Here is a 26,754-nt window from a genome sequence, read left to right as displayed (position 1 = left end):
GGAGCTGCATAAATCTGTCTGTTGCTAGAGCTCGGAAAAAAGGGACTATGGTGGTTAATTAAATCTGTTCATAATCAGATGGATTTGGGTCTTTCTTTGGGCACAGTTTCCACTGCTTTTGCTACGCTCAAGATCATCTTCCCATAACGGTTTGGGAAAATAAAGCAAACCTGACATTTTCTGCAAACGTGCGTTTTCCCCGGAGAGCCGGTGGGTAACTTCGGGCACAGAGGCACCCGCACGAGCCGGGCGACGCGCTGCCCCGGAGCAGCGTGAACGTCACTCAGGTGTCTCCTCTGTTCACGCTGCTACGGCACCGAGCTCCAGCCCCCTGCGGCACCGCGGCACCGCGGCCCCGCGGCCCCGCACACCGGCACTCCCGCAACCTCGGCCAGGACAGGGCCGCCGCCGCCACCGTGGCCCGGCTGCAAGATGGTGACGGCAGCAACGTTCCCTCCCACGTTCTCCAGCCACATTTTCTAATCCACTTTCCACCAGCTTTGTAACCAGGGCACCGCGACGCCGAGTGAAACGCCGTCCGGAGCCTGTTATTTCTGTGCTGCTGCCTCCATCAACTGAACTCGTTATCTCATCAGAGAACGAAATCAGGTTGGTTTGACAGGACCTACTACTTTTCAACCACACTGACAGGCATGAATTTATATTCCCAGGCTCTAATTCTCCCATTAATTGAATCTCGCAGTAGTTTTTTCCACCCATTTGCCCAGGATTAATGTCAGGCTAATTGGACGCAGTTGTCCAAGCCGGCTCACTCACTCACTCTGCCATCTCTCGGTACAACCCATTCTCCTCCCACCCAACACCATTTTCCTGCTCTTCAGGATCAACAGGGAAGCTCCGACAGGAGCCGCTTCAGACTGCAGTTCAAAGCCATTTCTCCCCAAAAGCCCCCTGTGCAGGTCTTGGGGTCAGGCTGCCGCAGGACCCCGTGGCAGCCCGTGGCACCGGCACCGCGCGGCACAGCACGCTCGCCGCGCAGCCGGCCCCCCGGCTGCCGCTCACCCATCCCAGCCCGGCTCACTGAGCACAGCTCCGGACGTGGCTCACGCATTTCCCGTCGTCCTCATCACCCACTTCACAGGTCTCAGCTTCCGGAGGCCTCGTTTTCCAGTTTCCCTCTGCAACCACAAGAAACGATGATTTTCGTCTTTTATTGGCAATGGAAATCTCCTTTGGAATGGAGGAATGGAAATCTCTTTTGCTGAGGAGGGAGGTCCCGCCGCTGCCTGCCAGACCCAGCCCAGCAGCCCCCTTCCGACGCGGGCGCGAGAGCGGCTCAGTCCAGGGGCTGAGGCTGGAGGTGGCCGCAGAGGCGCAGGGTCTGCCCAAGCACCGCCAGCGCAGCACCGGGACGGCTCTGGCAAGGTGCCCGCAGGTGCCTGGGGAGCTCAGCATCCGCACAACACGTCCCCGGCACGCAGCGGGACAGGAGGTGACGCTGCCGGAGTGCGATGCTGCCGGGGGACACCCAGCGCCCCTGGCCGTGGCTGGCCAAGCATCCTCTGCAGAACCCCCATGGTCCCTCCGCTCACCCGCGCAGGACACGAGGGCAGCCACATCCCCCGTGGCACGACCAGCAGGCGCGGCACAGCCCAGCCTGCCACCCCGGCACACCACGCCCCCGAGGTCCGGTGGAGCCACCGCTCTGCTTGGGCCTCGTTTCTCCCCTTAAAATCTTTTTCTTGAGCATTTCATAGGTAATTTGCATATCGTGGATTCATTTTTAAAAACACTTTTAATGAAGGTGCTCCACTGCGTGTGTATCTGCGTGCGTATCCGTCCGGGCTCACACCATATAAATCACCACTACTTGTGGAAAAGCTAATTAAAGGTAATCATGAAAACCTCATTAGTCCTCATTTACATAAGATACACAGAGAAATTTCCTAACCTTTAATCCTGGCAGTCACAATCCATTTAGATCTCTCCTGCACGCTCAGTACAAAGGCAGAAGCCAGGCCCTTCCCCTCCGCATGCGCTGCCCCACAGCTCCGCTCCAGCCTCCGCGAGCCCGGGGGCGGATGGGCCCCGCTGCTCCCAACGCGCCTGGAAGAGATCCAGGCCAGCGCATGCCAACCTGTGTGGTGGGGTGAGCGCGTCCTGCATCGCCGGCGAGCATGGCTGCACTGTGGTGTTGGCACGTCCTGCCCACCCCAAGCACGCCATGCCTGCGTGGCATGGCAGGAGAGTCCTGCAGTGCCCAGGACTGGCCCTGCCCCGGCAGCCCCTTGCCACAAGAAGTGCCCGTCACACCATGCTCATGCTGGCGCTGCTGCTGGCACCATGCACCAGCACCCAGTCCCTACCACCCCCGCCTGGCATGGGGCTCTGCCTCCCCGGCCCCCTACCCAACAGCAAGCGGTGCTCACGGCACAGCGGCAGGAGCAGCAACGCTGGAGAGAGGAAAGCAAAAAGAAAAACCCCGGGGAAAACAAAGTTCCACTTCTCTGCACAGCTCCGTCATCTTCAGCACGCCGCCACGCCATCACCCCAATAACGTGCATCCGTGGCAGCGCCGGGGCTCAGCACTGCAGCTGGTGAAGGTGATGGTCACACCACAAAGGTCCCCATGAGCCACCATGTGCCACGACAGCTTCCACCGCCATCCAGCATGGCCCCGGCCTCCCGCTTCCCCCGGTACAGAAACGCAGCTCAATTAGGACCCGTCATGCCATAAAAATACTGGAACATTAAACACATTAGATAAAATTCCTCCTGCTATTAAAGCAGATCACGTCCTGGAAATCTAAGCAGTAAGCTGCGCAATTTCACCCTGCGATAGGACTGGATTAACTTCTTCCCACAAAAGCCGCTTATTGTACGAAAAAGACCATTAGCAACCTCTGAAATCAATAGGAAACACAGCCCTGGTGCTGTAAAACACCAGAATTAGCCGCAGCGCCGGCAATAGCACCAATTAGGCTGGGGCCTCTTTCAGCAGCTCTCGCAGGAACGAGCTGCGCTGACACCGGAGTTGCTGCAGTCCCGCTGCCGTCCTGCCGACCGGCCGGCAGGATCGAGCCACCAGCCTGGAGCTCTCGTCCCGGCAGGGACGTGCAGCCACTCGGCACGCGGGCAGCAGCATGGGCAGTGAGCTGCCAGGCACGTGTCAGGGTGATGGCGAGCAGCACCCATCCTTCTCCTTCTCATCCTTCTCCCGACAGTCTTCGGGGCTGTTCAGCTGCTTCTCCGGCAAATCACCCCGGAGCTCTCACCCTCAGCCGCTCAGACTCCCACCTGCAAACAGCCACTGCCGCTCCCGAGCCCTCTGCTCCAGCAGCCACGCCAGTGCCCTTGGGAGCCCCAGGACCACCACAGCAGGACCTGGTGGCTTTAACCAGCAGCAGAGTGGCAGCTGCACCAACACCGTCAGGTTATCGCTGCCCTCCTGCCCCGCCGGGTGCTGGCGTGAGCGTGGGCAGACAAGTCAAGCCCCTGCTGTTGGCTATTACCTCCGAAGACACTGGGTTTATTTTTCAGTGGCTGAGTCCTGGGCAGAGTTGGGTGAAATGCATCAAAGCAACACAGAATGTTGCAAACCTCATGAAAAAATTTTTGCAAGATGGGATTTTCCTGAATTTCTGCAAAGTAGGCTCATTTGCTGTAATTCCCTAAGTCAGCAAGCATGGAAACTGGTGTGGTGGGACAGACGTCATTCTGGTGAGCAGCTCCCGCCTTCTCTCTCATCCCCGCAGCTCTGCAAATCCCTCTCCGCTCCCGATCCCGAGGCCATCTGCCCAGGGAGCTGCCCCGGGGAATGTGCCCAGGAACAGGCTGCGGCCATCCTTCAGCAGCACTGCCGGGCAGAGCAGCATCAGCTTGTAGAGACCAGGGGTGTGCTGGGAACGTGCCCCCCTCTCAGCTGTAGCCTCTGCCAACGGTCACCCCGGCCACCCCCGGCAGCTGGGCAGGGAGGACTCGACTGCGGGCACCAGCCCCACCGCTCCCGGCACGAACCGCAGCCAAACGCACGAGCGGCGGCAGAGACGGTTGTACCGTCACATCGGATTAGCTCCTCTGCTCCTCAGACTGACATCTAAGATTATTTGCAATTAGGATTAAGAGACGAAGTAAGAGAAGAAACAACCGAAATGGGCTGTCGGTAACTAAGAGCGCTGCTGTCGCTGCGGCCGTGGGCCGGCCAGGGCTCAGGCCGGTTCCCCACCAGTGCCCGCGTGCAGCTCTGCTGGTGTAACGGGGGCTGGCGGGAGGGGGGGACCCCCGGCCGACTGCGCTCGGAGCCTCCAGCCACCGTGACAAGTATTTAAATATTAAACGATCCCTTAAAGTGAACGAGAGGCTCGAAGCTGAATCATCGCAGACAGTAACACGCTGCGCAGGAGGGACGAGGGGACGAGCGCGTGAGACGACGCGTCTCGGAGCAGCTGGCACGAGACTCCTGCTCTCGAGAACGCACGAACCCACCGGGCTCCGCCGGCGTGTTTGCACAGCAGGGATTTAATAGAAACCAATCATGCAAAACAGACGCAGTATGAGCGTGGGGACTCATTTCCATACATTACACCGTTCTTCATTGTATTCCCAGCCCCAGTCTGAACGCCGGCGGCAGCCGGAGACAGCGCCAGGCTGGAGAAAGAGCCGGTGCCGGAGACAGCGCCGGCCCCAGCAAGCGGAGACATTCCTGCTCTCCAGCTTGGGGGGCTGCACCTCCACCCCGGAGCCCTTTGCCACCCCGAGCGATCGCCGTTCACGTACCCTAACGGTGCGGCGGGAGGGCTCGGCCGGGCAGCGGTGGTCCGACACGGAACGCAGCCTGGGGAGGTTGCTGCAATAGTGACACGGTGCCTCGTCGCGGCGCTGGATGTGGGATGTGGCAGGTTGGCTCCCGCTGCACGGGCAGGGAGAGCCCACCCCCCGTCCCCACATCCCTGGGGAGCCCATGCCCAGCCCAGCCCGGGTGCTGCAGGCCCCAAAGCGCTGCCAGGTCCTGCCCCCACCCCTGTCCCCACCTGTGCAGGGACTGAAAAGCAGACGGAGCAGCTTCCCCAGGGACCCCACGGCCACTGCCGGGGCTGCCGGCCCCACTCCGGCACCTTCCCCGGGGAGCGCCCGCGCTTTATCGAAACGGGATTCCAAAATACCATCACTTCAGGGAAAAGGGGAATGTATCTGGAAGGAACTTTATGGGACAAATTTCTAACAGGTTTAACATTTACCCAGTTTCATATCTTCTTTAGTCCTTTTGGCAGAGCTTAATTTCCTGTGAAATTCCAGTTGCAGATGAGTTTGGCCGCTCAGCCCGCCAGGGAAGCGGCTCAAATAAGTGGTGTCCCTCCCGCTGACCGGGAGGGCCGGCCCGCGGCAACTCCGTGTCATGGGATGGGAGCACGGGGGCCATGGCAGCCCAATAAATGTCGGGTTCATCTTGATTGCAACATTTAAAACCTCACAGAGGACACGAGAATCCATCCAACACCGGCACAGAAAGGAAAACATTTCCCTCGCCGCGCCGGACAGGACGTCTTTGCTTTGCTGACAGTTCCCTAAATTAACGATCCTTCCTCAGCAACTTCTTATCGCCTTGCCCAGGAGGTGCCCTGCTTTGGAGGATGTTTTCAGGGTCTCAAATTTAATTGCGATTCGTTGCCATTTGAATGCAGGCTGGGGGGGCTGCACGGCCCGTGAGGACTGCGGGCACCCGGGTGGGTGGGAAACGGCTCCTCCGGAGCGGGCGGGCTGGGTTTCAGCCCAGGCTCCTGCTCCCCACGGGGGATGCACCTGGGGGGCCACAGTCACATCCTCGGCCACCCCTGAGCCCCACCGTGGGCACATTCCCCACGGAACAGGCTGGGGGATCCAGGCGCTGCCCTCACCAGCCGTCATCCAGCATCCGTCTGCCTCCGGAGAAGCCAGAGGAAGGAGCGCGGCCCCTGGCAGCCCGGTCCCAGCCGTGCCAGTGACCTCCTTGCTAACGGCCCACAGCCGGGGATGCCACACTGCAGGGGATGGAGGTTCCTGCTCCAGAGTGGGGTCGGTGCTGCACTTTGCGTCTCTGACGCAGGAAGCGCGGCGTGACGCGCGACACCAAAACGGAGCCGATGGCCGGCAGCTCCCGCGGCTCCAGCGTGGCTGTTCCCGGGGGTTACGAGCCCATGAGCAGCGCTCCGGCAGCACGACAGTGAGACGCTTGGGGCACAACCGCACACGAACATGCAGCACATGGGTGCCCCTGGAGCTGCCACCGCTCTGCGGCGACGCAGTGCACACCCCAAAGCTGGATGTGCCAGGGATGGTGGGTGCCCGACACCAGTGCCCGGCCCCTTGGGCCAGCAGCGAGTGCAGGCTTGGTGCTTCCGCCAGCAGCGAGGTGGTCAGGCTGCTGCTCGCCCACCTGCCCAACCGCGGCTGCTCCTTTGCCCAGTGCCACTCTGCACCCACCTCGCCACCGGGACACAGGCGGTGCCCAGCGTCCTGGCATGATGGCTGTGGTGAGCCTGCCAGGGCAGCGGCCTCAAGAGGGAATTTCTAATGACCCCTGCCAAGGGTAATTCATGGCCCAACAGCAAACAGATGCAAATAGACAAGCGAGAAGGGAAAGTCCCTTGGATTTTTAAAACATTCAGTAACAGCAAGTGAGGGCGATGCATTATTTAAAGGCTCTTCTAAGGAAAGAAAATAATTTCAGCTTAGTTAGCTTTTTAGGACAGCGTAAGTAGAGAGCAGGGATAGTGGAGCCGCAAGCGGCAGCGCGGGTGGCGGAGCAGGGAGCTGCAGGCAGCCCCCAGCGGATGGGCACACGGCACTGTGCGGGGTGGCCACGCTGGCATGTGGCACCGTGGGGCTGCCGGGCCCCCGAACCCCGAGATGGCTTTTCCTGAAGTCAGTGTGGGGCAGTCCCCCACGCTGCCGGGTGAAGTAGGGCCCAGCGCAGCACGGGCACTGGTGGCTCTGGCCAGAGCAAGCAGGGGACGAGGGGACCCAACACCCAGCACGTGGCGTTCCCAAGGCTGCCTCCGTGTGAGGGTGCCAGGAGCACACTGACCGGACCAGCGGTGGGAGGAACTGGTGGTGATGGACTAGAGCCAGGCGTCACGGGCACTGCGGCGCAGGAGCGCGCTGATGAATTAGGTGTCACTGGGTTTAATCCAGAGTCATTAGCCATGCCGAGCGCTCGCCTATCGTTTGTTAAACTAATGGATTGCTGGAGGTCATTCCATAATAAGAAAGGGAGAGAAGGGTTATTAGTTTTTATCACACATTAATTGGCCAAAATCGATTACTTATTTGGCATTTGCAGTGTATTAGGGGTGTTTCCCCCTGAGAAGCACCCAGGCCGGTGGGGCAGCAGCTCTGCAGTGGGCACCATGGCATCACCCAGGCACAGGCCAGCCACTCCAGCTGCGGTGCGGCTCTGTTGCCAGGGTGGATGCTTGGAGCAGATGCCATCATGAGTGGCTTCCATCCACACGCTTCCCAGCAGCTCATCCCGGGCTGCAGGAGCGCGGAGCAGTGGGGGGCACCCCGTACCTGCAACAGCCGCCCCACGCACCTGGATGCCCCGTGCCCAAGGCACATCCTGCACCCGGGGCTGCATCTTGCCCCAGCCCAGGGCAGCGCCGCAGGCAGCAGCTCCCCCGTACCCGCTAGCGACGCTCAATGTGGCAGAGAGCAGCAGAAATGAGCCGGGAACCGCTCAGGTGATACCACATTTATCTAACAAGCTTCCAAATGAAAACCAGCATTTGGACTTATTGCATTCTGGCTCAAAATTTGATTACATTTTTCTACAGCTGTAAATCTGCCTTCCTTTCTGCAACATTATTATTAAAGCCAGTATTGAATTGGTGGTGTGATACGTAAAATTTCAATCCTGGCTTTGACATTCCAGGAAGTTAAAAACCAATTACAGTGTGTGCTTTGCCTCGGGACAGAATGAATCATTGAACACAGCCACTTCACCAAGAGAAATTAAAGGTTGAAGCAGCAACTTGGGGAAGGTATTAAGTTAAAAATCAAAGGTCAATTAAAGTAAAACTGAGTCTATTTTATTTTTAATATTTTGCTTACATTTTCATTCCTTTCTGATGAACAAGGAGGCAAAATAAACCTGCACTTTTATTTATTTGCTGAGTCATAAATCTGGGCTGAAGTTGGTTTCAGGAGCTAAGAGGAAACATTTCGGTGATAAAACTCCCAACCCAATAACCAGCATTAATCTCACCATAACGAAGTCAGCATAGCAATGGGGCAGCACACGTGCCCGCCTGTGCCCTCCCCGTGCCAACAGAGCTGCCGGTTGGCAGCAGGGGGTCCCACCTCGCCTCTGCCTGCGGCCACCAAGCTGCTGCGGCCACTCACGCAGCAAAGCGAGGGGCACACGTGGGATGGGCCCAGCACCTGGGTGACAAATCCTGCTGCCGCTGTCACCATGAGGTCATGTCATGGCGGGACGGGCTTGGGCAGCTCCGGCTGCAAAACACGAGAAAGAGGATCAAAGTCAGCATCGAGGTGTGTAAAGAGCTACGTGTCCCGCAGCCGGCACCTCCCTTGGGACTGCCGAGCCCACCGGGGCAGGAAGGGAATGGGGTGCTGCAGGTCTTGGAAAAAATCCCCCTGCTACTTTGGCTTTGCAGGGGGAGCGGGGACCCCCTGCGTGCCCACGGGGGATGCTCCACGCCGTGGGTCCTCTGCGAAGGGAGCAGCTGGAGCGTGGGGCAAGGTGCAGCATCACATCACCCGTCACGCCGTGTGGCACACCGCGTGGCACGCCCTGTGGCACGCCACGACAGCATCACACTGCGCAGTGCCCCCCCGCCCCCGCAGTTGTGCTCCGGGCTCGGGGGGGCTCCCGGGCTGGGTCAGCCTTCAGCCCCGAGCCCCAACCGGCTCTTCTGCAGACGGGGGGTGGCAGCTCTCCATCCCCGTGCGCACCGCACCGGGGGGACCCCCCCGCGCCCCCCAGCCCAGAGCAGGGACTGGCCGTTCCCGGCAGCTGGTTCCCGGCCGGGGGCCGACCGGCACCAGCGCGGGGCCGGGCCCGGGGCCGCCGGGGGAGCGGGGCCGCGCGGGGCACGGGCACCTCCCAGCGGCAACGAGACACACGCACACGCTGGGGCGGCCCCCCCGCAGCCCCCCCGGGCCGGGCAGGGTCCCGCAGGGCTGTGACCCCCGGGCAGCCCCCACGGCCGCGCACGGGGCGACCCGCCCCGGGGGACGAGTCGCCTCCCGGATAAGCAAAGCCGACGGCGCCCGGGAGCCCCGAGCGACGCCAGCACACCCATAACCAGTGCCCCCAGCACACCCATAACCTCATCCAGCGGCGGGGGGGAAGCGGCAGCACCCTCCGCTGCCAGCCGGGCATGAAAGGAGCTCCGGGTGGGTGGGCTGAAGCCTCCGAAGGCAGCACGGGGCAGGATCGGTGCCGGCGTGGAACAGGACCCCACCACGGCCCAGATTCACCGAGGTCACCAAGCAGCGAGCTGGGAGGCCGGTTATCTGCTGTGCGGTGGCAGAAGCTGTTGACCCTTCCTGTAAAACAAGAGAGAAAGTTGTACGTTCCGCGTCCTGCAGCAGCGTGCCACCTGCAGATGCCTTTTACGCGTGGACTTTAATAGATAATCCATTCCCTTGGAGTGGAGTGTATCATCTGCTCGTTACCAATGATAAATCATTTGTGAAATATTAAAATGCTTAAAGACTGTCGTATGGGCTTCATGAATTGCTTCGTGACACACACTTCTGCCTACTAAAGGGGAAAACGTCTTCCTGGCGGCCGCGGGCAGAGCCATCAAACGCCGCTTTATTTACAGTCTGGAGCACAAAGCTCTCGGGGAGGTGCAGTGGCGGAGGGGGAACCACCTCCCGGCCCCGCTGTCACCGCCGGTCTGGATAATCCGACCCCAGCTATGGAAAATCATCAAGGTCATTAGGAAACGCGCCAGTTCTCCAGGGAGCCGGCTTCTTCGAGATTAAACAAGGGCGCGGGAGCGCGTGCGAGCGCTGCTCACGGTGCGGTTTGTTCCCATCCATACACGCGTGCTCACCGCAGGAAAAGAGTCATCTAATACACTCTCAGCCAATTTGAACTCATTTCAATAGAAGAAGAATTAGACTTCAGTGAATGGCAGGGAGAGCAGATGTCACAGCGTTGGTGACACCCAGAACAAGGCGACAGCGCTGTGTGACACCGAGACGGCGCCTGCAGCCCAGACACGGGCCGGGAGGAACGGGGTGCCCAGAGAGCGAGGAGACCCCGGAGCATGAGCTGGGCTGCCAGCGCTCGGTGCCACCGTGCCACCTGCTCCCAGGAGAGCACGGCCACCGCCAGCTCCTGGGGACCCCCTGCCCCTGCCACAGCCAAGCCTGCAGGGACACACCAGTGGGACGGTGACCCACGGGTCAAGGAAGGCACAACCAACCTCGACCTGCAAAGCCACCAGCACACATCAACAGGGCGGACCAGCAAAGGGCCCGGGAGAGCTGGAGCAAGGACAGGCGAAAGGGCTCAGAGGCTTCCCAGGGTCAAAGCCCTCCGCTCACAGCAGCATCTCCCGTCTTTGCCATCCCTGTCCCTGCTCACTGGCCACCAGCTCCTCACCAGCCACAGAGACCAAGCTCCAGGCAGGGGCCTCCAGCCAGAGGCACATCAGGGACCCAGGTCCTGTGTTACATGGGGCCAGGACTGGTCCTGCACCCCAGCAGGATCCTCAGCCACCAAGGGAAAGGGCAGAGGAGATGTCCAGGTTATCCCCCCACCAGGGGTTCCTGCAAATGCACCAGCTTGTTTGGTAAATAACGGCTTCGTTATAAATATTCCATAAGCCCAGGAACTGCAGTGCATTAAAAAATGATAAGGTCCCTGCTTCCCAAGCAGCCACTCCTCTGCGCCGGGGCCTGGAAGAGGTGTTTAAAATCGGATGTCAGCTAGGGCTGACAGAGGAATTTGTCGCGGAGCTGATGAATAGTTTGAGAAATATTCAATACCTTCAGGAAGGATCAATTCATCACAGTTTGGCTCAGGCCGAGTGGAAGCACACAGCCATCCACGCTGCATTCGTTCGTTAAGAAATTCAGGTCATTACGTTAGACACGCAGTTTCTTATTAGTTTTTCACTGGATGAAACTAATGTGGAAAAAGAGCCGTATGGTGCCTTGATAAGTTCCTCCAGCAGCCAACAATGTGCTCTTTTCCCCAATTTAAACGGCTCCAGGGAAGGGGCAGCAGGACAAGCACCCACACAGCCAGCACCTTCCCCCAAAGGGACGGGAAAACCAGTGAGGAAACCCCAGCAGCTGGGAAATCATTTGCTTCATGGCAGCGGCCGGTCTCTGCTCCCCGGGTTTGCTGCCGTCACCCTGCACCCGGGGCAGAGCCTGGGGGCCACATGGCCCTGTCCCCCCCAGCAGCAGCAGCAGGGTGCGGAGCAGCGCGGGTCAGTGGCAGCGGAAGCAGCCCCAGGGGCTCACGGGGACCAAGCCCCCGCCAGGCAGCCGGCGGCCCAGGGCAGGTGGCCCAGGTGGGACAAGCCCCGCAGGGTGCTGGAGCGCTCCCACCTCCAGGGCAATGAAGCACCATCAGCCCCAAGCTGCCAGCCAGCCCTCCATCAGGCAGACCCCAGACCAGGGCACTGCAGCCTTTGCAAACCAACATAGAGACTTTGTAGGTGCAAATCCAGGGAGACCAAATCACCACCTCCATGGCCACGAAGGCACAGCGAGATCCCGAGGGCCGGCAGGCCGAGGAGCACATCCCTCCTCAGCACACCACCACGCTCCAGTGCTAACGGGAGTGCACGGCAGCTCCCAACACCGTCAGTCTCTTCTCTGCCTACGACAAGAACCTGCCCAGAAGTTTCCTCCCAGCAGATGGAAGCAGCTGCTTCCTCAGCGACCCGACCCACAGCCCCACGGCTGCCCCCACGGACCATCAGACAGACACTGTGAGGGTCCCCCACCCCAGGACTCCCTGGGGGCCTCAAAGCTTTCAATTAGGTACGTATGTATTTAGGAAATATTTTGACAATTGAAAGCCCGTTAAGCGTTCCAGTAAAAACCCCTGTGTGCACAACGGCCGGGGCACCAGCGCGGCCGTAAGTGCCAAATCCGTTCGGTAATCAGGTTAGGCTGCCAGCGAGAGGCTGGTGTCAGCGGGTTTTATTAAAAGCTGGGTTTTTGCTGTAAGAGGTACTAGTTTTATGTTACCATAAATTGTCAACAGTTGGTCAGATCCCCACAGAGAACGGATCGATACCCAGCAGAGGGGAAAAAGTGCTGAGAGAGGAAAAGCGATACTCTAATTAGAACAGAATTTAAGAGTCCAGGGGTACGGATGACAGTGCCTAATATGTTATAATTTATTGACGGCCTCCAAAGATTGGGTTTTGCTCTGGCTCTCAGAGGCAGCCGGGTGTTAATAAATATCCCAACAGACAGCAGCTGCCTGCAGGCAGCGAGCAGGCAGCTCCTCGCACATCCATCCTCCGCGCCCTCGGCTCCCGCTCGGCACAACCGGCAGCCGTCCTCCCCCAGCGGAGCCACTGCTGCCGCCAGGCTGGGGCCTCCGGCCAAGCAAGTGGTTTTCTTGGCCCCTCTGGTTTGCACATCGGCTGGGGGTCCCACCGGTGTCCCCCAACCCCGGGTAGGAAAGATGCAGCTCTGCGGGACAGCCGCCCTGCCAGCCCCGGGCACGGGGACAAGGCGGAGAGCCCGGCCCCCGCCACGGCCGGCGCTCCCCGGGGACACCCCCGCCTCCCCAGGTGTCAGAAATCCGCGCCTCGTTTCGCCATAATCTAATCCCGGTTCAGCACAGCGTTAATCCCGGCTGAGGACGCGCACATCTGCGAGCCCCAGCTCCGTGCCCAGATGCAGCCTCCCCCGCTGACCCAGATTTAATAACCGCTCGGGTCCTCACCTGCCCTCGCTTCCTTCCGCGGCGCACGAAGCACCCGCCATCGGACCCTCATAAACAAGGAGGCAATAAAATTTAATCACTCAGAGATCAAAGTTCTCAAGCGTTTTCCAATCGTCCTCCCGTCACCCTCCCAGCGAGGTTACGGGAACTGCAGCGGGCTCTCTATTTAATAAGTGGCCATAAAAACCCGGCTGGATTGGAGAAATATTGGCAAATATGATAAATAAAAATATATTAACTCTAATTCTGCAAAGCCTTTGGCTATATTAATATCTCTTTAATGTAATCACCTATAAATAAGTGATGACCCTATGATCTAATACGACATCTGTCATCTCCATTTCCATACGAGACACGAAGTAATTACACTCCCTGGTACGCAACAAAAGGACGGGTCTCATACACTGCGACCGCCCAGTGTAGCCACCAGCTCCTCCACCCAGCGCCCATGCGCAGCCCTGGGAGGCTCAGCTCCGGCTCTCCGTTCCCAGTGGGATGGAGAGAAACACAGACCAAGCTGCACGTGCACCCCGTGCCTCCGCGGCCCCATGGCATGGGCTGGCCGTGCCCGTGTGTCCCCCCAAGCTCCAGGAACAGGTACCAGGCAGAAGAGGCAGATGCCAGGCTGCAGCGGGGAGCAGAGCCAGCTGCAACAGCCCCCCAGGAATCCCTGTGCCCCCAGATGGACGTGGGAGACCCCCAGCACCTGCCCCTGCAGGCACTGGGGCAGATGCCGTGCCCCCCACCCCTAGCCCTCTCTGGAGGTGGTCGGCAGTGCCCCGACACCCCAGGGATGTGCAGCCAGGGAACCCCCGGGCCGCAGCTCTGCAGCTCCTGGAGCTGGGCCGTGGCTCTAGCACTGGCTGCTGGAAGACCACGGCAAGCACAGGCACCAGCCCTGTAGTTTAAGAAAGCTCAGTGCGACCAGGAAAAGGCAGAGCAGGCTCCTGTATGCATGTTTTTCACTTTCGCTGGGCCTCTGATATCAGGGCAGATGCTGGGCTCCTGGCCAGGATCCTGCCAGCTCAGCGGGGCAGGGACGAGCCCAGTGGCACCATCCTGCCAGCTTCGTGTGAAAGGACAGCAGCGCCGCTCTGCTCCCCTCCGGCCAGCGCTCCGGGCAAAGTGCCCTGTCCCCGGCCTGTTCGGAGAGCCGGAGGTCACCGACGCACCGCGGTGCAGCTCGCTGCTGTCCCCAGGGCTGGAGAGGGGACAGTGTTCTACAGCCCTGAGACAGGTGGGCACAAGATTTACAGGGGAAAAGCAGCTATGGCGGGCATGAGGAGGCACGGCTGCGGCTCTCCACACCAGAAGTATATTGCAGAAGTGCCTCACTCCAGAGCTGTCCAGTATAAAGCAGAAGAGACTCTCCACCTAACCCCCACTCACCCCTGCCCTCGCTGGCTCCTGGAGTAGATCAACTTTGCAAGCAGCAGCTTGCAAACAAATCCAACAACGGGGAAATGCCCGACCATCCCACCCCACGCCCTGCAGAGCTGAACATCTGCCATAACAATACAGCAAAGCTGACAACTGAGTAGGCACAACCAGCCACGAGTCCAGGAAAAGAGTCCACGACGAGAGTCACCTCTGCAGCCCCCCGTGAGAGCCCCAGAGCCGGTGCCGGGAGCCCGACAGCACAGCATGCTCCGAGCTGCCTGGCCCCAGCCGTGCTCTGGGCCAACAGGACCAGCCCACCCAGACCAAAGCAGCCCCAGCGGCCATGCCAACCCTCCAAGCCCTCTCCTCCAGCTGAAGCAGTGCTTTTGTGCACTTGGGCACGTATGTGATGCTGCATCTCCAAGAGTGGGAAGACAAAAAAATGCACATTGAAGGAGGGAAGAGAGAGGAGAGGGGAAAAAAGCCTTAAGAATCGAAAATGGCATTTAAAGGCAAGTCTCTGAAGCACGAGCACCAACCCCCTCTACACGGATCTGATGGTTCACTCAAGAGTCAGAAGTGGAAATGCCCCCAGGCAGATCCAACCACAACATCTTCCGTTTTTTCCCCCCTGTTCTTCAGCCGAGGTGACATGCTGGATTGCTAAAGCATTTCACACTCCATTCGCCCGCCAGACCAGGACCTGGGCAGCCCAGCAGCCACGGGGATGGCTGCCCAGCCATGCCTGCAGCAGCTGCAGCCAGAGCAGCTCACCCAGCCGAGGGTGTCACCTGCAGACGCCGCTGCCGCCCACGCAGAGACAGATCCTCCTTTTGGCAGCTGGGAGCAACGGCCCGTCCTTCTCATCCTCCTCACTGAGCCGCGGCGAGGAGGTGGCAGGCACAGCCCATCTGCATTCCGTGCTCTCCTCCAGGGCCGGAGAGCCACCGCTGCACACCCTGCTAAATGAAAAACAGTATTTAATTAGGATGCAGAGCTAGAGGAGCACACAATTAAACACTCTGTTACCATCACTCTTGCACAGTTTAAGCCTCAGTTCAATAAAGAACCATTAGAAAAGGCCAATATTGAAGCAAACCTCAAGCAGCGGAGCCACGTGCGGCATCACTACAGCGGCCCAGAGACAAGGAGTGGGCTGGAGCGTGGCCAGCACCAGCCCTGCAACGAGAGGGGACACAGAGCCTTGCACCCATCGGCGAGGGGCGCACGGCCACGGGACACAGGGCCAGCGCGGGTGGGCAGCCATGATCGGAGACCCACAGACAGAAGGTTGCCAAGGGCAGCCGTGGCATCCAAGCAGAGGGGCCTGAGCTTTCTGCAGGGCTTTAGGGGCAGGAACAGGGACGCTGAGCCCAGACGCGAAGGTACGGCCAGGCGGACAGGGGAGACCCCACTTCTGCCTGGCCAGCTGTCAGCTCCGAACCCCCAAAGAGGAGCCACATCACATCCCCCTGCCCACGAGGCTCATGGACCAAACTCACCAGCACAAAAAGGTTCTGTCCGGGTCCTGCACCCCGCTCCCAGGATGTGCCAGCAGCAGGGACCCCAGCCAAGCACCAGCAGGACCTGGGCTACTGGTCTGCAGAGATAAAAGCATCAGGGCATAAGGTAGGAAGGAGCCCGTGTCTCCCCCTCCCCACACCCAGCTCTACACCCAAGAACAGCCCCCCAGGTTTCTGCTTCCAAGAGGGGCAGTGAGGAGCCCTGTTCGGTCCCAAAATCTTGCCCCCGTCCGTCCCATGCCTGCATGGGGAGGGGGCAGAGCCACCACAGCTGTGTTGTTAGAGCTGGCACCAGGGTCCCCTGTGGTCACCCCACGCACACACCGACCCTGCCCTGAGACACCCTCCCCGTCCGCAGGGGAGCGAGTCCCACCGCAGCCGGCACATGGCACCAGCAGCCAGCACACGTGGCAGGACCTGCAGCTCCACTGCCACTCCGCTCCCAGAGGCTGACACAAACCCAAGGAAAAAGGAAAGGGGGTTCCTGACGAGCCCCCCGGGGTGCCCGGCACAGGCAAGCCCCCAGCCCGGTGCCTGGCAGCCGGGGCACAGGCAGGGCAGCAGCGCCTGCGAGCGGGAGCACGGCGAGGCCAGAGGTGTGCGGCTGCTGCCGCCTCGTCAGGCATCATGGATGCCAACCTGGAAAAACGCTCACTCAGGCAGGGTGCCTAGTAATAAATTTATTGTATTTTATTACATATTCCCCTTTTTGCACTTAATTCCAATTCCTCATATTCAAACTCTTCTTTCTGAAAGAAAATGATTTTTAACATAAAAATATAAATTCTGCATATTAAAAGTGCATACACCTTGAATAATAAAACATACAAATAAATAATAAAAGGCATTGACACAGTCTCATGCACTTGTTCTCAAATAATTTAAAATTTATGGTACAATGTTCAATCCCAAGTAAAGACCGCCTGCTTTCCAGATTGCTGTACAGTTCAAAAACATTAAAATACAGAAGAGAATATCAAAGGTGTGGGCAAGCCCCACGTCCCAGTATCGGTGTACAGTGATGTGACATGCAGTTTTTAGAACTGTAGATATTCCAGTGTAAAATCTGACATTGTGTCCAGAAGAGAAACTGCATTTGCAACAGGACTTAAAATTCAATTTTAACCAATGGTGAGGCACAGTTGGTGAGCAAATCTGTACAAATTAATACTTGGAAGGCCACAAGAAAATAATCTAGCCGCTTGTAGCCTGTATTCCCTTGTGTCACCCTGCCCAAGGCAATGTAGCACCTGAAGTGGTTCCTTATTGCACTGCACAAATGCCACACAAACCTCACGCCAACTTTCTTGCAACGCGTTTGTGCTGCAGGGCCTCGAGTGAAACGGAATTTGTGTTCACACTTAGTTTTAATCTGTGTCTTTTAAAAAACACTGTTTGCAGATAAATTGAGTGCTATCGCCTTTAAAAAAAAAAATAGAAGACTCCCTAAGCCTTTAAACCTAATATAGATATCGTACAAGTGTTCAGGTACTTTTATTTTACAAAATAAAGCTCCTAATAGTAAATGCTTTACGGTGCTTTTATTAAGAAAACCATGTAGGACTTTCATCTCACCACAGATTAAAACTAAATTTCAGTTCCCTCCACAGGTAACATGAAATACCGCCAAATTATTTTGGATTAGGAGGCAAATGACAAAGATACAAAAAAAAAAAAAAAAAGACAACAGTAAAATTATTTGGAATGTTGTTTCCAAACCCTCTCCGTGCCAGCTGACCGAGGGGGACGGGCACAGAGCCCGTGGGGGGAGCAGGGCCAAGAACCTGCCCGATGTCCAGCCCAACACCCAGCACTGCTCAGAGCAGCCATGGCATCTCGCGGGGGCACAGCCGGGCAGCCCGGGAGGAATCCCGGGATCTACGCATCCTGCTGCCCAAACTTGCTGCTCGTGAGCCCTTGCCAACGTGCCCCGGGTGAGCCGCCCTTGCCCGCCCCTGCCCACTCTGCCCCGCGCACCGGCTCGGCCCCGCGCCGCGTGTACCACCACCCCGCTGGCACCTGCAGTCGAGCAGGAGTGCGGCTCAGACACCACCACGCTCTTGGAGCGCCAACGGGAAGCGCGGCCACCCGCCATTACCAGTATGGGCAACACGCTGACAACTGGGAACTGCTCCCTTAGCACAGAAATTCAACAAAAACTCCTTTTTTTTTTTTTCCTTTTTTTTTTTTTTTTTTGAGTGCTCGCACAGCTACAGGTGACCGCCTCTTCTCACAACGCAGAGGGTGTCATTAAAGTTACACGGAAAACGGCAGGCTACGTACGGAACATTGACCAGGTTTTCCCTGTTAAAAAAAAAGAAAAAACAATACAGAAAACCAGTTTGTTCTCATTTCAACGTTTCCGATCCCTTTGACGTTACGCTGCACTCCAGCCTGGTCAGTAACGCAGAACCGGGCAAAGGAAAGAGCCAAAGATGGGCAAACGAAGCAGGAACCCAGCGACACGCTCCTGCGCGCTGGCACGCAGCCGCACCGGGAACAGAAGGAGAGGCTCAAGCAGTGCTCCGGGGCTGCCCGGCGGCTTCGGGCACCCAGAGCGCGGGCGGTGTCGGATGTTGGCACAGTCGGTCGGTGCATGCGTTTGGGTACGGCGCGAGAACTGCCATGCAAAACCGCCGTTAGTACTGAGCAAAATGGTTGGTCATGCTGGAGTTTCAGCTCCGAAAGCAAACAGCCCTGCGGCTGAGGCAGGTGAGGGCACTTGCAGTGGAATAAGTGTGCTGTAGTTAAGCTGCTAATTCTCTATCCTAAGCATCTTTTTTTTTTTATTTAGCCATATTTGATAAGTTCGAAAGGGTTAACAATTTACACACCCAAAGTGAGACACTGACAAGTTACAGAGAACAGCAGGCACCAAATTGTCTATCAAATGTGATTAATGCAAATAAAAGTGCCTCTTTAACACACGTCGTTGAAAATGTGCTTATAATTTGTATACTACTCAACACTATCCAAAAGATGCTGCCCAAAACGGGTAAAAATAATTTCTTTAGGTGACTCCAGCAGGAATCCAGCACTGGAATGAAGGCCCTGCTTTCCTGCACCCGGAGGGCCAATTCCAGGACAGGAGCAAGTGTCAGACTAGAGCTGTGGTGTGGGACGTGAGTTACACGTGGCCGATGCAGGTGAGATCAGCCCAGAGCTGGCTGGAAACACATCTCACAACCCTGCAGAGGACTTGAAGACCACTTTCTCTTGGAGCTCGCACAGCTGTGTGAGGATCGGGACAGTGCTGGATCTCCCCCTTTCAAGGCATTTCTCACCAGTTTGAGGCTGCCCTGTAAACCTTTCCTTCCAGATGATCAGCTCTGGGGTCCCAAGCTCCACCACCTCGAGCCAGGACAGCTCACTCCACAGGCAGCCACACCACAGACCATTCCACACGTGCCACAGCTGGGCATGACTGGTGAAGAAGACCCAGACAGCAGCCATTCTCATCTTGCTCAGACATGCAGCCACGGCACCTCCAGGCCCCACGTGCCACCACCCAGAGGCAGGTGGAGATCCCTGGCCAGCAGTGACCTTCAGAGATGGCAGAATCCACCTCCTCCTCAGGCATGAGTGCTTCTGAAGCCAAACCTGAATTTTAAGAAGAGAGGGGTGACCACATATGGATGGCTGCTTCGGAACAGCCTCAAGCCTTCACTGCTTTAAGGGTCAACACACAAAACTGAGGTGGTGTTGGCATCCAGGACTTGGAAGATCCTTCTCTAGAGCACTCCCTAGTACCATGCCTCATCCTTACACCTGGACAACGTGATACACATGGACAGGAATTCCTGTGCATGAAAGGGCTAAGAAATAAGCCTGCTTTAAAGCAAGGAGAGAAGACTGATGTTGCTTTTCCCAAAACCACTTTAAATAGGCCTGCAACAGCCTACATTCAGTTTTCGAAAGATTTTCTCTACATCACTGACGGAGCCACGACTTTAACAGTGATCAGGCTTAGTTGTACACTCACAACAAACGCCGTTTCCTGGACCCACACCCTTCAACTCTCTCCTGTGCAAGGAAGTCCATGTACTGCTGGAAATCTGTGAGACCAAAAAGCAGAAAGGCAGAGTGGCAGACAGCTGTTCCAAACCGCTTTGTTACCGAATCAGCACTGCCACCCCCCCGGAAGGACAGCATCTCCTCTGCTCTGAGACGAGGGGACTGTCAGCATGGCTCTTCTGCCCGCTGACCCGCAGAGCGAGGAGCCTGTGCACCAGAGCTGCCATTTTCAGAGGGACAGGTACAAAATCCAGTTTGGCAGCACACACAGAGGAGACAGCGCTGCAGCTGGCAGCAATTTCCATCAGGAATTATGGGGAATATACAGAAAACTAGCTAGATCACATACCATGGGATTGCAGAGGTTTGACTGCTTTTAACATTAGCTACTGGAACACTTGGCACCAGAACCTCCCATTCCCATTTTGTCCAAATAGGAGCTCTATCAACCATTCTCATGCCCCAAACACAAACATGTTGAACTGGTGTCCAGCTGAAGCGCCAATTTGGACGTGGCTTCCAATTTCCTTCGGTGCAGGCACGCAATACAGGAGCAAAACCACCTCAAAAACCATACACTAGCTTCAGTGAGCGATGGCATGAAAAGAAAATGTCATTTGATAAAAATAACCTTTCGCAAACGTCCCCGTGGTAAAACGCACAGAAAAGTAGGTTCTGCCTATGAAAAGATGCCAAGTTAGCACTAGCTACCAGAATTACATTCTTGCCAGAAGAGTTGTTACAAGAGAAGAGCCAACACAGTGCAAGACCTTAATACAGATAAAACCTTGAACAAATACTTCAATACCAACGTTTCAGGGAGTAATTTACGTACTACAATGTGAAGCAAGTCTTATCGGCTCTGCTGGATGTAACAAAAAATAATCCAAGAATAATCCAAGTCATACATTTAAGAAGCAAGTAGTGCAATCTTTGCTGCTTGTTGCTGTAATAAATGAGACTGAAACAATACCCAGGAGAAGAAATGCATCGAGACGACGGTCACGTTCAGGTTTAAATACATAGTCCAGGGCACAGAGTCCAGCACATTGTGACAACATGCAGGCTACTGGCATCACCTCTGGGCTGCACGAAGGCAAGAACTGCAGAACGCCATCAGGACAGAGCAAGGGTGACACTGCAGGGGGGCTCGCCGTGGCACACTGACCCCAGCCCACTCCACACACACCCCTGCCTTTCCTCCAAGGTGCCAGCTATCCCCAACTCACACTTCTCCCCAGAGCTTGCTGCCGATGCGTTAGCCGAGTACCAAACGCGACCACAGAGCAGCAACGTGCCCAGCAGACCTGGGGGCAAGGCTGCTCGCAGGGTCAGCAGCGCGTGGGCTCAAGAGGAGGTGGAACAGACTAGCTCGGAGTAACTACTTGTTTGAGGGCTGTTTGTTACAACCACAGAAAAGATGTACCAGTAGGTCTGTCCACAAGCTCAGCCTGGAGCAGCTTTGCCAAAAGACTGTCTGACAGGCAGAGACCTCCTTCAGAAGACAAGCGTGCACAGCACACCGCCCAGCTGCTGCACGTCGCGAGCTACACGACAGATTGCTGCTGTACCTAAAGGATATGCAGCACGTTAATAAAAACTCATTAAATTAAAAATACTACACCACACGTATATAAAAGGACTTGAGGAATCCACCTTTTAAGAGGAATCTTAAAGAACTTGAGGAATCTCCCCTTTAAGAAGGGCATGTAAACAAAGACATCACCAGATGTAGTGTTTAACCCTGATAGAGACTGTTGTCCAAACACGCGCGGGGATCATCTCGCTGCGAGACGTGCGGCAGCCAGGCCCGCCGGGGAAGGTGAGAAGCAATCCGAAGGGGGGAAGGCAGCAGTGCTCTGGAGAACGGGAAAACTGCTCCGCGGTGTTTCGGTACAGCCCCTCCGAGCTGCATGGAAAGGCTTGTTCAAAGCATGCTCAGAGAAGACAAGATGACACTTGGCTTACCTAAAGGTTACTCCTAGAAACAACGGATGCTATAGTCACGTCACCACCATTAGGCATCTGAGCACATGAGGAAACGCCTCTTTTCATTTGAGCAGAGGTCCTGGCAGCATCGCTGCTGCCCAGGCGCACGAAGGCAGCTCTCCCACGGCACTGCAGCCACCCCCCCAGCACTTCCACAGGTACGAGCCAGCAACCGCCTGCTGCTTAGCAACTTCTTCTGTTACTTAGTACAGTGCTTCAGAAGAGAGAAAATAATTACAGAGGACAGAGTAGAGGTCACCTTAGGTATGGACAGAGTAAAACTCTTCAGAGACATAGCAACAAAAAAACGCAGGTTACATTTCATGAAAAAAACCTTTCTGCTGTCGGAATGCAAAAATGAAATCTATTACACAGACACACGTACGCACGGACACACAGGTACCTTTCTGTCCATCCACTAATGCTAGTCCCTCCTATACTGGCGGAGTATATACCTGAGAAACAACATTAGTGTTGAAATATTGCCCTTTAGAAAGCTTGGAAAATGGAGGGGAGTAGGGAGAGAGGGTTGAGAGCGAGCATAAAGAAGCGGCAGTCTCTCCAGTTTCCTTCGCATCCTCCACAGCTCAGAACAAGGCCATACACCAGCGTGGACACAGCCTGCTCAGAACAAGACCAAAGGAATATCAGTTCACAGCTCTACAAAGCACACCAGTGTCAGTACAACTGGGTTTCAGATTTCAAACCTTGAATCTGAAGAAGGTTGTTGCATTTTCTATAAAGAGACTCCTGTACAAGTGCTATGGGACAGCTGCATTCATGTTCAACGACGACTCCAGCTAGACTACTTGCATCAGTGCTGGCGGCCTGTGGCTATTTGGTTTGATGGCAGAATCAAAAGGCGCTTTAACAACTTGCAGTTAACTTCTCCTCAAAACATACATTAGGCACATGAACAAAAAAAACAAGAGCTCAGAATAAATTAGCTTCTCAGCAGAAGAAAAGACACCTGGATTGCAGCATTTCACTGAGGTTCCAGAGAAGGCCGTACAGACACCTGCATGCTGGAAGGTAATTTTTTCAGCGGCTTGTCAGCAGACTGCTTGCCACTGGAAAGAGGCGGCTGGACTCCGGGATCTAGCTGGGAAGACTTGGACTTGCGACTAGATAGCAGAGAATGTTTATTGGGTGTGGCATCTTTTGGGACAAGTTTTTCTTTTGCAGTAACATTAGCATTGGTTTGAGAGGCTGGTGGGACAACACCTTTCTCCGATTTGTCTTCCAGCACGTTTTTACTGCCTGACTTGGAACTGCCACTCACTGCCTTTTTTGAGAGCATCGTTGTCTTTCCCAGGTCTGCTGACCTCCGGGTCTCCTTTTGCCTTAAGGCTGATTTAAAGAAAGACAACCCTTTCTCTTCTGACTTGCTGTCCCTCTTCAAACCAGAACGCACAACAACATTTGGAGACCGCAGGTTGGCCATAGAAGAACTCCGCACGTGCTTGCTGTCTACTGCCCTGCTGTCACTCCTGGAGTGGCTTATCCGTGGGGAGCTCGTTCTTGAACTGCTGGTAACGCTCGTTTTATCCGACCCCAGACTTATCTTAGAGCCCTCCCTGCTGAGGCTTCGGTCTGAGGTCCGGCTCCTCCCAGCAGAAGAGCCCTTAGTCAACGAGCCCGACGGGGTTTTCTTGGCAGCTGTGGAGGATGGAGAACCACCTGACTTTTGCTTCTGTTGAGCCGATGGGGTGGCCACCTCAAGGGGCTTCGTGCTATGGTCCTTCCTAGCCTGAGCGGGAGCAGGAGACCCATGTCGCCCACTGGCCCTAGAGGAGTCCGTCTTACTTCTAGACCGGGAAACTTTCTGGGAACTCTTTAGTGGAGGAGAAGAGTGAGAGACTTTGGTCTCTTGGGTAGATAAGACTGTCCTTCCCTTCCTCAAACTTTTGTCTGGCTCAGAAACTCCCTTGGAGCTGTGAACCTTCTTAGGGGTGCCATCTGCCTTCTCCACAGCCAGCCCTGTCCCACTGGGGGCTTTCACCTCCTTGACTGGAGAGCTATCCACAGAATCACTCTGATCAACAAAAGCGATTTGATTGTTGTTATCAAAAGGGTCCAAAGCAGGGTGATTCCTGTCTGGTTGCACAGAGCTTTTACCATACCCATCTGAAAGATCTGAGCTAGATGTCCTTAAAACAGACTCTTCCCTGAATGCCCCTTCCATGACAGCCAAGGGGGCTCGGCGAGCCGTCCTGTGCTCTCGTCGACTGCCATCACAGGGCTCCAAGTAACTGCTAGAGAGATTCCTCAGGCTGCCGAAGCAAGAGGTGGAGACTTTGTCATCAGCAGCCTCCCCAATCTTCTCCAGGGTGGAAGCAGAGCTATGTACAGGGGAGTCTCCAGAGAAGCGGGATGGAGAGTTGGAGCGCAACTGCAGTTTTGCAGAGAGCGACCATGAGGGCCTGACACCATTTTCACTCACTGCCAGGGGGCTGGTGACAGAAGATCTTGATGACAAGCTCTGACGCTGGACACTTCTTACAAATGGACGAGTTGAAAATCCTCCTGCAGAGAAAGAAAGCAACATCCTCAGTATGAAAGCCAAGCGTGCAGTTGGTTTATCCCACCCATCCACAGATGCCATTTCCTTAAGAGAGTCAGATGCCCAACTACATCACATTGTATGCCTCTCTCTTCATGCCTGCTGCACGTACAGCTTCTTGCGTAAAAGCTCAATAAGGAATTCAACAGCTTTATTTGCTGGTCACCACCCAGAATTAACTCTGAATCCAGATTTTCCTCTCATCCATGAGCAGCAGGAGACCAAACACAGCTTTTGCATCTTGAAAGTCCTTGAAACTAGCAATGAGTTCACCAACTACAACTGTGCTCCCAGAAACACATTTTCCTACATGAAAGAATGTTTTCCCATACCATCTTCTAAAAGGCAAAGTAGGATTCCTACCTCTTCAGGTAAAGCAATGCATTTCTCTTTACAAACACAAAGTACAACAGTAAGCCTTTTTAGAGACATGACTACCATGGCTACATCTGACAGTTATCGTAACTGCTGCAGGGACATCTCTCTGCTCACTTCAAAGTGCTCAGACTGACCCCTGAAGCTTCACATTTTCAAAAGTTATAAGGCACTAGGTGGCCAGGCAAAGCCAGGAACTGAGCAGTTACTTGTAGACAAAAGTGAATTTGCATTTCTCACCTCGCTGGGAGCAGCCATCTACAGTGCAGCAGCAGACAGTTAGTACCCACGCTAAGGCTTCTTAAGGTTCCTGCTCTGCTTTTCTCCATCTTTTCATACCAGAGAAATACCAGAGTAAAGCTCACCTGTGCCAGAACACATCTGCTCCTGTCAACACAGTGCCTGCCACCCCCTGCTGCTAGCGTAACTGGCCCTTGTAACTATGTATGCTGCAGCTGTTTTAGTAGGGATCTTGTAACAGACAGACTAGTGGCCCAGTACCCCCCATGCACTGCAGTGTTGATACACACCATCGTCTTCACTCCTTTCCCCAGTCAGCTCTACCGATTCCGAGAGCGAAGCCAGAGACGTGCGCCGCGACGACGCTGCTGAAGCGATGCTGGGCTGCTTGCTACCAGGAAGACGGCTGACCCAGTGCTCGCAGAGCGAGGAGCTCGTGGAGCCTGCAAGGAATCAGGCACAGACATCAGGCCAGTAGCATGCAGCTGCAGAACATGTGAAACAGTCAGGTACGTACTGCATCGCACTGGCTTCGGCAGACACCGCGAGCCTGGAGCTGGCCCTCGCAGCCGCAGCATCCAGATCCTGCTGAGGGAGCAAGTCTTTCCTCTTACGAAAGTTATGGTCGTAAGTGAAAGACAGAATTGCTCTTGCCCCAGTATGCTGTGAATCGAAAGAACCAGGGCAACAGCAGGCAGGCAGAGGGTAGTCCCTGAGTTGCCACAAAAGTGCAGTGCAAGTCCCTTCCCTCCCAAAGGCAAGTCACCAAGTCTGCACCTGCCCCCAGCTCGCCCCAGATTCAACCAACACGTTCAGCTGCTGGCTGCCTACCTGAGACCAACAGCACTGCTGCAGGGAACGAGCTAGTCACGTTTTCATGTCATGGCTTTGACAAGGGCAGCTCTGAGCAGAGTTACCCATGGGGGTAAGGCCAAACTGGCCTTAGAGGTGGGAGTTTCCCACAGCCTCTGATGCACGGCAGCAGACTGAGACAAGCCTTACTGAGTCGTGGGACAGAGTCAGGGCTTAAGCAGAACTGGGCAGAAAATTCTTCAGAAGAACAAACTATCCATGAAAGACAAACTATCACCACTCCTTGACGATGCCAGCAGGGCTTACCTGCCACAGAGCTGTTAGCAGACCACGACGGGATTGCTGTGCGTCTCTGGTAGAAAAGAATATAAGCTGTCTGTTTGCAGACTTCGTTTTCAGGAAGCTGCTGAACATCACTGTCATCAAAGCAGTACCACTGGCCATCAACTGAATTTTTGCAATACGCTGAAAGAAAACATAGTCAGCTCTTGTTAGCTGAGTTAAGTCCTTTTGTCAAGAAAGATGGAGACGTTGTGGACACTCAACAGAAAATAACCTTTTTCTTTCTGAAAGGATCTAACATAAGTAATGTTGCAGGATACTTGCCTGTATAGTGTCCCCCTTGCATGGTGCCATGATGATTGCAGACAGCGTACAGGTCATAGATATAGTCCTCAGGATCCCTTCCAAGACCATAAGGTCGCCTCCAGGGTGACCAGTGAGATGGCAGACTCCAGCTGCTCTGACTCCGTTTAACAACATGAGGAGTCATGTCCAAACCACTCAGGGGGAATTTAACCATGTTTTGAAGCTTCATCCTTCGGTCTCCTTCCTGCATAAACAGAGAAAAGCAAAAGCAGTGTTGGCAGCGAGGCTACCACGCTTGGGGAACACAAAGGAGGGGGATGCATAGGGCAGAACAGCTGCTTCTGAAGAGATGGTCTAGTCGGTCGCTCCCTGGCTGA

General features: G+C 55.8%; 1 protein-coding gene across 3 annotated transcripts in view; it reads right to left on the bottom strand.

The window, feature by feature from the left end:
* Positions 1–15,819: 15,819 nt before the first annotated feature.
* The window catches only part of USP31 (ubiquitin specific peptidase 31), a 34,754-nt gene continuing 23,819 nt past the window's right edge, over positions 15,820–26,754 (bottom strand). For 2 of the 3 annotated variants that reach the window (XM_086622186.1, XM_086622188.1), the window contains 4 exons: positions 26,396–26,621; positions 26,096–26,254; positions 25,267–25,419; positions 21,888–24,324 (listed from right to left, as the gene is read on the bottom strand). In XM_086622186.1, coding sequence (XP_086478312.1) covers positions 22,784–24,324; positions 25,267–25,419; positions 26,096–26,254; positions 26,396–26,621 — 2,079 coding nt within the window. In that variant the 3' untranslated portion in view covers positions 21,888–22,783. Of the gene's footprint in view, positions 15,873–21,887; positions 24,325–25,266; positions 25,420–26,095; positions 26,255–26,395; positions 26,622–26,754 lie in introns of those variants that run through there. The other variant, XM_086622187.1, reaches the window with a different exon arrangement.

The sequence above is a fragment of the Tauraco erythrolophus genome, chromosome 17 (assembly GCF_009769465.1).
Source record: "Tauraco erythrolophus isolate bTauEry1 chromosome 17, bTauEry1.pri, whole genome shotgun sequence".
NCBI lineage: Eukaryota > Metazoa > Chordata > Aves > Musophagiformes > Musophagidae > Tauraco > Tauraco erythrolophus.
This window is presented reverse-complemented; position numbering and strand designations above follow the sequence as displayed.